This window comes from Mesoplodon densirostris, chromosome 6, assembly GCF_025265405.1.
Source record: "Mesoplodon densirostris isolate mMesDen1 chromosome 6, mMesDen1 primary haplotype, whole genome shotgun sequence".
Lineage (NCBI taxonomy): Eukaryota > Metazoa > Chordata > Mammalia > Artiodactyla > Ziphiidae > Mesoplodon > Mesoplodon densirostris.
In genome coordinates this window covers 108,256,822-108,268,775 of record NC_082666.1, presented here as the reverse complement: position 1 = coordinate 108,268,775, position 11,954 = coordinate 108,256,822, and the positions used below count along the sequence as shown (strand labels likewise).

The window sequence follows — 11,954 nt, the reverse complement described above, 5'->3', positions numbered from 1 at the left end:
CTTGCTGAGATTTGATTCAGAGGGGAAAGATTGATTTTTCTAGCTTAAGTTAAACGAGGCATGGAACAAATGTCAAAAGCAGGACATAGACTTAGATTCTTCACTGTCACACCAGTAAAGTTACCATCCTTCCATCTCCTTGAGAACAAACAAGAAAGCCTGCTGTGGACCGTGAACAAAACAACAACTGTGAATTTACACAGCTCCTTAAACTTCTAAGCTGTGTACTGAGAGTGAATTAGAGGTCTCCTCCAGATAGCATTGCAAATGAGCGTTATTTTATTTTCACCAAGCCTTTCAGGTGATACATGCGACAAAATCAGCAAAGTCAGTACTCACTGTGGCAGACAAAGTAACTATTATGTATCTGTCCTAAAAGTTCCTGTGATGTTCTGGCTAGTTTTGCTTAAGTACTATTTATAATATTTATGAGAAAGGAGGACAAAAATGAACCTGATGCTTCTGTGGAGAAGGAATTCCCTGGCTGAGCAGAAAAGCCTGCCAAAGTTTTGGTGTTTCTTGTTTGTTTGAAACAAGACTGAAGGACCATATAATGCAAGATGAAGCCATTAACAGTTAAAAGGGAGAGGACACACTAAAGAGACTCAGCCAGGGCCCTGGTAAATTATCAACAATTGTGGGCTTTCTTAGTGAGAGTCTAGGATTTGAGAAATTCATGAGGAGAAAAGGCGGAGGTCCCTGGGCACCTGAAAATGAGAATTGCTGCATTGAACTAGGCTGACTTTGGCATGGCATTTTGAAGAAGGCAGTCATATGGAATGTAACGAATAAATAGAGCATATCAGAGCCTGAAAACCTGAGAATAGGCTCATGTGGGTGAAACGAGGTGAAGCACGGTGCTTGGTACACTATAAACCCTCAGTAACATTGGCTGGTTTTGAATGAAATGAAACCTAACCTGAATCCAGTCCCTACTCGGTAACAGCGGGGAAGATAATGGGTGCCTAGGCAACGTCTAGCAAGTTCTGGGCTAGAGGCGGCTCCCAACTGTTGCGTCACCAGGGGCCACAGAACTGAGTCGGGGAGAAGGGAGGAATCTGTGCGGAGGGTCATCCGACTGAGTCGGAATCGGACACTCCGGCAGGAAGTAGAAAGCGAAGAAAACGAAAGGACCATTGGTGAATTTCAACACCACGTCGTGAATTTCAGGTAATTTTCCACTTGTTTATTAAGATGGAAAACTCGGATTCCAACGATGAAGGAGATGGAGTTTCGGCCCAACACATAAGTCAAACGGACCGATTGGTTCGGGAAGAAGATTTCTCCAGGTTCGTAAATAATCTGAGTGAAGAAGATTACGAACTTATGAGAGACAACAATCTTCTAGGCATTCCAGGTGAAAGTACGGAAGAAGAGTTGCTGAGAAGACTTCAGCTAATTAAAGGAAACGCACCACAAGACTCAGATGAAAATACAGGTATATTTTGCTTTTGGAGGGAATAGGATGGGATGAATAAGGAACTTCATAATAGGAAATAGTAACTTCATAATAGTAAATAGTAAATTATACAGAAGTGACTTACATTAATTTGGTAAGTAACTTCTCATAAAAAGAACTGGCATTTACTTGATTTTTGGTGAGCATGTCAAGGTATGTTTGTTTGTTTTCCTGATTCACATTTGGGTTGTTTTAATTGGGAAACAGTGCAAAGTAGCCTATTTGTATTTTTCTTGGTTTTCTACCTCAACTGAAAGTCCCTCCTACTTCCTGAATTATTTTTTCTACATAGACATGTAAAAAAAGCAAACAGAAATATTCTCCACTGGGGACAATTGTGCTCTCTTCAACACCTGGGGACATTTGACAATGGCTAGAGATATTTTTGGTTGTCACAGGGGAGGCATGGGTGTTACTAGCATCTAGTGGGCAGAGGCCAGGGATGCTGCCAAAGATCCCACAATGCACAGGATAGCTCCCCAAAACAAAGAATTGTCCAGCACCAAAATGTCAGTAGTGCTAAGGCTGAGAAACCCTGCTTGAAACTCAGGTCTGGTGTCCTCCCTCCCAGTGTGAAGTAGAGGATTTTGCTGTCTAATGAAGAGGATACTATAATACTTTGGCTCTTGAATATGGTCTTATATGTACCATGCTAGGTTCAGTCTATTCATTTGATCTGACCTTCAATTTAATGTCAATTAAAAATCTTGGTAACATTAAGAAGTATTCAAAATGCAAACACTTTTAAACCTATAAAACTTGTTTATGTTTGGGCAATAACCTTATATTTTAAAACAGCTTATCTATTATCAAAAGCACATAAGTGAAGAGCCTACAAGTAGTCATGTTGTAGACTCATGAAAATTAGACAATAATGTAAATTGAACTAAACTACTAGCATTGTACCTTAACTGGTGTTTACCTTGTTTAATTGCATTAGTGTTTTGACAGTGGACTGAAAAAAAAGTCTCTTGACATTCCTCGGACAGTGGTACACAGGGCTGTGTATATGATGAAATACTGAAACATAGACTTCCTCCGGATTCCCTTTTTAAAAAATTCTCTAAGTTTATCTAGGATTAGCTCACTCTTTTTGGATGGAATTGAAACTTTTCTACCTTTACTTATAAATCTACACAGTGCAGTTTATAAAATATTAACTCTATAAATGTGAAATCAGTTTAAAACACCTGAGTATTTAAGTTCTCATTTTTTGTTTGTTTTTGAAACAAAGTTTCAGAGTGCTATTTTATGATGGTTCTAATTTTGGTAGTTCTTTTATGTACCCTCCCCATTTTTTTTGTTAACAGACAGAGGAGACTCTTCAGATGACGTGTCTAGTGGTGACTCTCTAATAGACTGGCTTAACTGTTCTGGACAAACTGAAAATATGACAAGTGGACAAAGAGAAAACCAATCTTGGAGAGAAGAGAGCCTAATTAATCCTAAAAGTGATCAGTTCATATTCAGTTTAGAAATAAATGCTAACATTCATAATGAGAGTCCAAATCCAGAGAATGAATATGTAGCATCTGCAAGACTTCCCAGAAGAGAAAATATGGAAGACAGCCAAAGGCAAGTGGAAAGTCCACAATCTGAATCAATATTTACAAGACCATCTATGTCTGAACAAGATACAACTGAAACATTAATGGAATTCCCACCTACCACAAGTCAAAGAAGAGCAAGAAGTAGGAGCCCAGAGTATCGGAGAACCAGAGCAAGAATTGAAAGTTGGTCGCCTCCACGTTCACTTAGGGAAATTGTACAAAGACTTAATCATAGTATACCCTCTCAGAATTTTGAGCAGCCTCTGCTAAGTGAGAATGCGAGATTTTCTAGAACTGAGCACCAAGAAATACTGAGACAGCAAATGACTGGATTTGAGTTGCAAAATAGCGGTCTTATTGAAACTTCTAGAACAAGGAATGCCGTTCATGGAGAAAATTCTCCAGATACAACCAGCAGTGGTGAATCTTGGGGAATGAGGGAAATATATCCAATCATACCCTTCAATCTTGAAGTAGGAAAAGTTCATTCTGGAGCATATTCTCAGAGAGACAGCAGAGCTAGTAGAACTCAGTTAACATCTGAGACACCAAACAACACTGTCACTTCTGAAAGTGAACAAGGACTGAGGCATATGTATTCACATTCTGAGAAGGCAGGTGTGAGAGCTTATGTCAATACCATTAGAAATCCCGTTTGCAGAATGTTAAATACTAGCTTAAATGATACAACATCTGTTCCAATTCAGAGCACGTTAAGGCAGACAATGACAGAATTTAGTAACTCAAATAACCTTATGGACAGTGACAGTAATTTAGAGCATAGTGTCTCACCTCCAAGTCAAAACATGGAATGGCTAGAGTCACCTAATAGTAGTAGTATTGGTACATTTGGTTCTGATTCAAATGCTAGCTATCATACCCATTCAAGTTCCACACTGAGTTGTCATTCAAGCCCCAATTGTACGTCTAGTTCCAGTTCTAGTCCTATTTCTGGTTCCAGCTCAAGTGATGAAAATTCAGGAATTAGCTCACTGATGTTTGAAGGCATTGAAGAAACAAACTTATCATCAGAGACCAGCCAAGGGGGTATACAAATTAGCCTAATAATATCTGATGAAAGTGACTCTGGGTCCTCCCATAATCTGCAAACTACAGGACTCACCAAAGCACAGATTGACAGCTTGGCTGTAAGATCTTTTGGTGAAAATGATGCACTAAAAGCCTGTAGCATTTGCCTTACAGAGTACACAGAAAACAGCAAGCTTCGCATACTACCTTGCTCCCATGAATATCACATTCACTGCATTGATCGCTGGCTGTCTGAGAACTCTATGTGTCCGATTTGTCGTAGGCAAGTAGTGGATTCCAATGAGAGTGAAAATCTTGATCGATGAATTCTCAGCTATATAAAGTGTTATAGGGCTTCCCTGGTGGCGCAGGGCTTGAGAGTCGGCCTGCCGACGCAGGGGACTGACAATAAAAATTAATTTCACACCATAGCAGTTCACTGAATTTCAATAAAAACTTAGCATGTGCACTGGGTTGGGATGTTCCTGATTCCATGGGAGAAATGTCTTAATATGATATAATGAATCTAGATAGATCCTAGTAGTATTATCTCGTCATGTAAATCCCAGACATCTCTTAGCCCTGTTCAATCCTGGTTGTGCATGCAAAGAAACAGAAACCCAACCAAATATCAATAATTAAGAAGCCATTTAAGACTACATTAGAGTCATTCACATAAAGAAGTCATGTTACATTCCTAGAATGCCATAAAAAGCTTTGAAACCCTTCTCTTCCTATCTCTCTCCACAGCAGTTTATCCCACCTCCCTAACACTACCTTAACGTTTCGCCTATTCCCCACTACCAATGTATCAGTCAGTTCTAGCTAAAAACTGATGGCACACTTTAAAAGAGTGATGGAATAGCATTTAATGAAGAGACTAAAGTGTGTAAAGAATGAAGGGAAACCAAGAGATGATGAAGTACCCTGAGGCTAGCAGCTGTGAGAAGCCAGTATTATAACCACTAGGTTTGAAGGGGCATAGAGAGATAGCAGTTCCTGCAACCCAGAATGTCTTCGAGTTATAGGAGAAGCCCACCCAACAAGAGATGTAACCTTAGAAAATGGCATCCACTGCCAACCTAAAGTTTGGAAGGGGGCAGATCATGGAAATAAATACCCTTGCCTTCTTTCCTCCTGACTTCTAATCACTTATCAGTAGTTCATATTAACCAAACCCAACCTGAAGACACAGAGAGACTGGTCCATGAAGCTGATAAAGATCAGCCTCCTGGAATCACGAAGCAGGGTTAAGAAGGATGGCGAGTAGATCCGGTAAGCAAATCAGAGACCATCTACCACAACCAGCATTCCCAACTCTCTTCAAACCCAGCCTGTGTATGCTTTCTTGCCTCTTCCGCTTCCGCTTGTTCTCTATTCCACTCTATGACTCAGCTCTTTAACAACCCTCTCTATTTTCCTTTCGTTTACTCAGATCTTGTATTTTTAAAAGTGATAAGATGACAAAGCCTTAGAACTTAATTACCTTTCTCTTAAACATGTCACACTTTGATTTGCTGTGATTGTAAACAACTAAGGATAAAGGGCAGTTATAGGTATGTCTTTAATTTTTGCTTCTTCAATATATTCAAGCTTCAATTTCTTTCTATATATGTTTAGTTCATATAATTAATTTTTAAAACAGATTCTAATTTCTTTTAAAGGGTTTTATGGTTTATATATGACTCAATCATATGATTAAGAGTGAATTCATGTGAATGACCCAAAGTAGCCAATTGCTGCTTGGAGCCTCACAAGCTGCAATATGAAAGCCTTAAAGGTAAAACCTGGCTTCAAGAAACATGTCTACATAGTTCAATTCTAACTGTCCCCAGTAAAACCATCACCCAAAACCCCGAGTATTTGAAATCAAAATTTAGGTCATGCTTCCTTCCAACCTAAACATAGTGAAGGATTTTTCTCCTACTTCAGCCTGAAGACTATTTTTGGGGGGTTGTATTGGCCAGTCCAGAAAATTTTGCTTAAATTTTTCAATCCTGGTATAGGTGAGAGTACATTGTATTATAACCTAAAGCAATAATCAGAAATTTTGTGCAATGTGCAACCTATACAAATGTAGGCAGTGTTAAGTATACACCTTCTCTAAAAAGTTAAAGTCAGCAACATCACTGACCTTTCTTTTCTCTGTGAATTGCTGGCAGCCACAGTTTTTGCACATAACTACAAAATATAAATGGGGAGTGGTGGTGAAGTTTTTGAAAACATCTTTGAGGTAGCGTATTTTTCACACAGAAGATATCTGCATGGCCAGAAATGAAGGCTTGGCTCAAACCTCTGAAATTTACATTAACTTCTGAAAGTTGTTTGAATAGTCTGATTTTTAGGAAGTATTTCTGATATCAGATATACTTCACTTAAAGTGAGTAGAATAATTATAACAGTACTTGGCTTTCATACTATCCTAACAGATTAAAACCTTCCAAAGGATGATAATTGCTTAATTAATGCTTCAGTACATTCACATGCACCTTCTGTGGTCGACAGAATTCTAAGATGATGCCCAATGATCTTTGTAGGAGTCCCTCCCCTTGAGTATGAGACCTGTGAATGTGATGGAATATCATTCCCATTATTAGATTATGATATATAGCACAGTTCATTGGGAGATTATCCAGAGTGAGCCTGACCTAATCAGGTGAGCACTTAAAAGGCACACAGAGGACTTCTAATCCAGATAAGATGGTTTATACTTCCCTCTCCCTGCTCCCCCTTTATACGCACAACTATATATCCTGGAAATAATATGAGACAACCAAAGGAGATCTCTGAAAGGTCTAGAGAAGGTGAATTGCCTAGGGACCCTCAGAATGGATGAACAGCCTCATGGCAGGGCACCTTATGACCCTCTACCAACAAAAAAATGTGATCCAGGCCCAGCATTTCCTAACTCCCAACTTAGTAACAGGAAGTGGCTCAAAGAGGCTCTTCCTCCATCACATCAAATGGGAATCCCCCAAACACCAGGCGAGCCTTGCAGAACCTGCAACGATGAACAATTGGAAGTCCTGATGACACTAAGTGACCAGGGAAAGTGCTTTCCTTCCCCACTGGGCCTGAGATCCCCCTTCACCACCCAGACACATCAGTGGCTAAGGGTCCCAGCAAAAGTGCTCCTACCACAAAAAGCTCCCACCTGGACAATGCTCTCCTCAGATGGGCCTGAGGCTCCTCTCCTCTCCCCAGAAACATCAGGCAACTTGCTGGTACCGGCAACGGAGATCCCTCCACAGAAAGCTCTCAACCTGGTAAGCACCCTCCACTCCTTACAGTCCAGGGAGACCCTGTCACAAGTGCCTGGCCCAGGAAGGACTCTTCATCACGTGTTCCAGAGATTCCCTTCCCTCACCAGAAGCACCAAGTGCCGTATCCTGGGGAAGCTACTTCAGACCCCATAAGCAGCATGAGAAGGGACCAGAGGTAACCCCACCTGCACAAGAGAAACAGACCATAAGAGTACCACAAAGGGTCAGAAAATTAGGTTATCATGGAACCACCATCCATAAAAGTACAGGAAATGTGTGCCAAACCTATAAAGAGTGAATGCCTGCTAAAAATTAAAAAAAACAAAACACTTTAAATAGGGACCAAAGTATCCTAACATAATAGCCAAAATGTCCAAAAGACAATAAAATATCACTACTTATACCAAGAACCAGATCCATGACAGCTTGAATAAGATGGGACAGATGATGCCAACAGAGATGAATTAGATGTTAGAATTATCTGACAAGGGTTTAAAAATGCTGATTTCAGACCTTTAAGACCTTGAACACAGAACCTAGTCACTCCATGCCAGTATCCCAACCTGTAGAACTGTGAGCTAATAAAGGGATGCTGTTTTAAGCCATTACATTTGTACTAATTTCTTATGCAGCAACAGACAACTAATACAACTTCTCATCTAGGATCCATCCTGTACCTAGAAAATGATTATAATGAGTCCTAGACAAGTAAATGGCTTAATGTCTTGGTTCTAGGCCCACTATAACATTCTATTCTACCATTTTTCCCAAAAATGGAATCCCTAATTCCTGCTACTGAAGCTGCTAGAAGACAGTATCCTTCCTGTTTGAACAACCACCAATATCGTATCGCTCTAACTTTACTTCACATCACCCTATCTCATTCTACCAGTGTATGCTGCTTATATCATAAACCCAATTTAACACTCTGACTTTGAAACTATATAGCCACTTATTTTTCTCTCAAAGCGATTGCTGAGTATTATATTGCTCTTCCAAATCATATTCCTCTCTGTCTGCGCTGACAAATCAGAAATGGAGAAGATTTGTACCTGAATCTTCTGAGCTCAACCTGATACGTATTTTACGTTACAGTATATCAGTTTAAATACACAGCATCACTGTGGTTGTGAGCATAAATATTTCCATCTTAAGAATTTTCTCTGTATTTTCTTGGTAGTTTTTAAAACATTTGTTTATTTTGGCCTAATTCCAAAAAAAAACCCTTGTCTGAATAACAAATTCTTTTTGAAAGTAGTTATAGCCTGTGGATAAGTTTTAGATAGCAATATAAAGTCTATCTTTTTTGGCTAACCATGAAAATAAGTTGTGCTCTCAATATTCCATGAAGAATTAAGTATAAAGATTCTTTTGTTAATGCAAACAAGCCTGAGCATCGAACAACATGAACATCAAAACACTGCATGTACTGGGAAGTTCACAAAGAAATGTGACGTTTCTGTTAAGTAATATTACTTGTTATCCATATACAATACTTTGAGATCTTCAGTATCTTCTTTACTACAATTAACGAAACATTTCATGTCTTTTCATTATTTGAGAGGTGAATGTATACTCCCTTCAATGAGAAGTTTCCTGGTATGAGAATTTCGAATGGAAATCTGAACTGCATTTCTTTTCTATGACTTCATTTAAGATTTGAAAATTCTTTACCATCTTAACTCAGGCTTTTTCACTATGAAATAAGAGGCTCTCCTTTGTGTGATATTCAAAACTCTCCATTTTTAAGCATCAAGCCAGCATCTTTAACATCACTGCAAAAATGTGGGGATTTGGAAAAGCATGTTGGGGAAAATCCTTTTTCTCTCATCCACCATTCGTAGAGGACAGACACTAATTATAAGCCAACTCTGGGCTCTGGGTTCTCCATTCTCACATCACTAGTCACAACACAGTTATCTACCACCCCTGGCCTTGTCATCTTCTATTCTGGAAGTGTATTTTTTTTTCTTTAGTATCACTTGTGACTATCTAAAACATTTTTTATTTATCTTGTGCTTGTTTTCTTCCCCATTCCTATCCCAAAATAGAAGCTCCAAAAGATCTTTCTTTTTTTTTTAAATTACTACTACATTTCTAAAAACTAGAACAGTTACTGGCATACACACACACACACACACACACACACACACACACACACACACACACACTGCTTCAGAATTTTTGGCCACTGTGAGCATCCCAGACTTATTTTTCACCCTTTATTCTCCAAAGAAAACCTATTTTAATACTGTTACCTACCATCCTGGATTTGATGTATTTCAACCTAGATCTCTCTCACTTACTTAACATATTTGTATAGGGTTTCTTGCCTATTAAGTTATAATATCTGCCAACCCTTTTCTAAATCACTATTTCAGGCATTCAACGCTGACCAAGAATGTGCCATGCCCGATGCTGGGTGCTAGGGTTATAGTTACGCAGTACAGCACTTATCATGAAGAAATGTATTACATTTTAAAGAAGGCAGATGAATAAACATACAGTAACACTCTATGTCAGGGATGCTCTGACACAGATTCAGATACAGGATAAAATGGAATGATCTAGGAGGAGAAATCTACACTAATAATTCAAACCTCCTTAAAGTTGGGTTATATCTGAGTTGTATCTTACAGGACTAGTAGCAATTAGCCAATGAAATGAAGTCATTAATTTTATTCTAAGCAAAATAAACACTGCATGCAACAGTAAAGATGCATTGAAAATTTAGGGCTCAGTAAACAGTAAGTATGAATCATCATGCTCTGGGGTAGAAGAGGAAGAGATGTAAGTACATTAGCAAGAAGTGAAGAGATGAGGCCAAAGAGGCAACAAGTGGTATTGTGTATCAGGCTGAAGAGTTGAACTAGATCTTCTAAGCAATGCACAGTCAACACGATTTTTCTAATAGGAATAAAATTTTTCAATTTTTAGAATGGTCATACTAGCAGGGATATGAACAGATTGTCAAAATTTAGATTGTCCCACTTACGGAGTTATGGCTTTAACTGGAAGAAAAAAGTATAAAGTCCTGATATAATGGTGAGACAGTTGAGATATGGATGCATATAGATTCAAGTAGTATTAAAGAAGCACAATAAAATTTGGTGGCTGCTTGGATAATTTAAAGATGACCTTAAGTTTCTGGTTTAGGTGACTGAGTAGATGGTGAGAAGTTCCACTGATATAAGAAATGCAATATAACTTGTTTGTCATAGAAGAGGAATAGATGACAATTCAGCTGGAATCTCTGAGATTTGAGATGTCAGAGTGATATTTTAGTGGCAATGTTCATCTCGCTATCACGGAATATCAAGTATGCTTCTAAAATTAGGATAAAGATGCCAGACTGAAGTCAAAGAAGTATGAGTATTGCCTGTGAAAGTATGTTCCATGGTAGTAGTGGAGGGAGATGGATGGAATCCTTTGGAACAGGAGCAATTATAAAGTAGACAGACATAAAGAAGATAGCAAAGATAATCAAGACAGAAAAATGAGAAGTGTAAAGATAATCATAAACACAGAGCTCACGGTCTTCATTCGTAAATATGAAGAGAAAACAAAATATCTCTAGATGTTAAGAAGAATGTAAACTGCTAGGAAAGCAAGGGTTTTGTAATTTTCACTACAATAGTCATAGCATCCAAAACACTGCCTTGCCCAAAGTAGATGTTCCATAAATATTTGTTGAGATATTTGAGATAGGCATGATGTAAGAGAGAATAAGATAAATATTAAAAATAGAAAAAATAAATCCTGGGAGAAATAGGAATAATTCATGGACTAGGACAGAACCTGAAAGGCTTAGTTTTACCATGCACAGATGGAGACCTGCCACTATTCTAAAAACCTACAAATGTTGAAAGAATAAGTCTTTGGCAGGAACTGTAACAAACATACTGGCCATTATAGATCACTTGGAAACAGTCTTTACATATCTTTTTTAAAGGCTCCTTTTTAAAAGAAAGAATTGGTAAGAGGGTGTTTAAATGCTTTTCTGTCAGGCTTTTTGCTTGGGAGAAAAAGGTGTAGGTGAAGTAACTCTGCCCCACATAGACTTTCAGTCTACTTCTCCCTCTTGCCATCCTGATTTACTCAGGAGTTCTACTGGGCACATATATACCTCAGAAGCTGAGGCCCTCTCCTTGCATATTATAGTAGAGGGCTTCCCTTTCTTTCAGATTTCACATTATGATAGTTTCTTGAGAGGCAAAGGTAATGGCTACGTATGCTTACATTTACAAACATCTTGAACCAGAGCCTCTTTTCTTTTGTATTTTGAAATCCAATATAAAGGAATTTTAAAATTCAGCAACAGGGAAAGAGTTTCAGAGTATTTGAACTTGAAAGAGTATATACCCATAACTTCATTTTTGCAAGAAAATTAGCTTCTTGAAATCTTATGCAATTGCTGCCATGGTCATTGTATTAATTATAAATTGTAATTTTAGAGAACACTTACAAATTAGTTTAAAGGCTAGAAAGGAATTTACTGACTCACAATACAACAAAGTTTGAAAGTGCTGATACTTTCAGACACAGGTAAGTGTGAGGGCCCAAAGGATATAAATAGAAAATGTTTCTCTGACTTGGATATTCTTCCTTCTGCAGTTTGTTTTGTTTTGTTTTGTTTTGTATTATTTTGGGGAA

General features: G+C 38.3%; 1 protein-coding gene across 1 annotated transcript; it reads left to right on the top strand.

Moving 5' to 3' along the window:
- The first annotated feature begins 1,194 nt into the window (after positions 1-1,194).
- LOC132491671 (E3 ubiquitin-protein ligase RLIM-like) lies at positions 1,195-4,364 on the top strand. The gene is made up of 2 exons (XM_060100505.1): positions 1,195-1,438; positions 2,770-4,364. Exons 1-2 carry the CDS (start codon positions 1,195-1,197, stop codon positions 4,362-4,364), a joined length of 1,839 nt encoding a protein of 612 aa, XP_059956488.1.
- The last annotated feature ends 7,590 nt before the right edge of the window (positions 4,365-11,954 follow it).

Coding starts and splice junctions, on each gene's coding strand:
- LOC132491671 (XM_060100505.1), top strand. CDS start 1,195: ATGGAAAACTCGGATTCCAACGATGAAGGAGATGGAGTTTCGGCCCAA. Junction 1,439..2,769: donor AGACTCAGATGAAAATACAG/GTATATTTTGCT, acceptor TTTTGTTAACAG/ACAGAGGAGACTCTTCAGAT.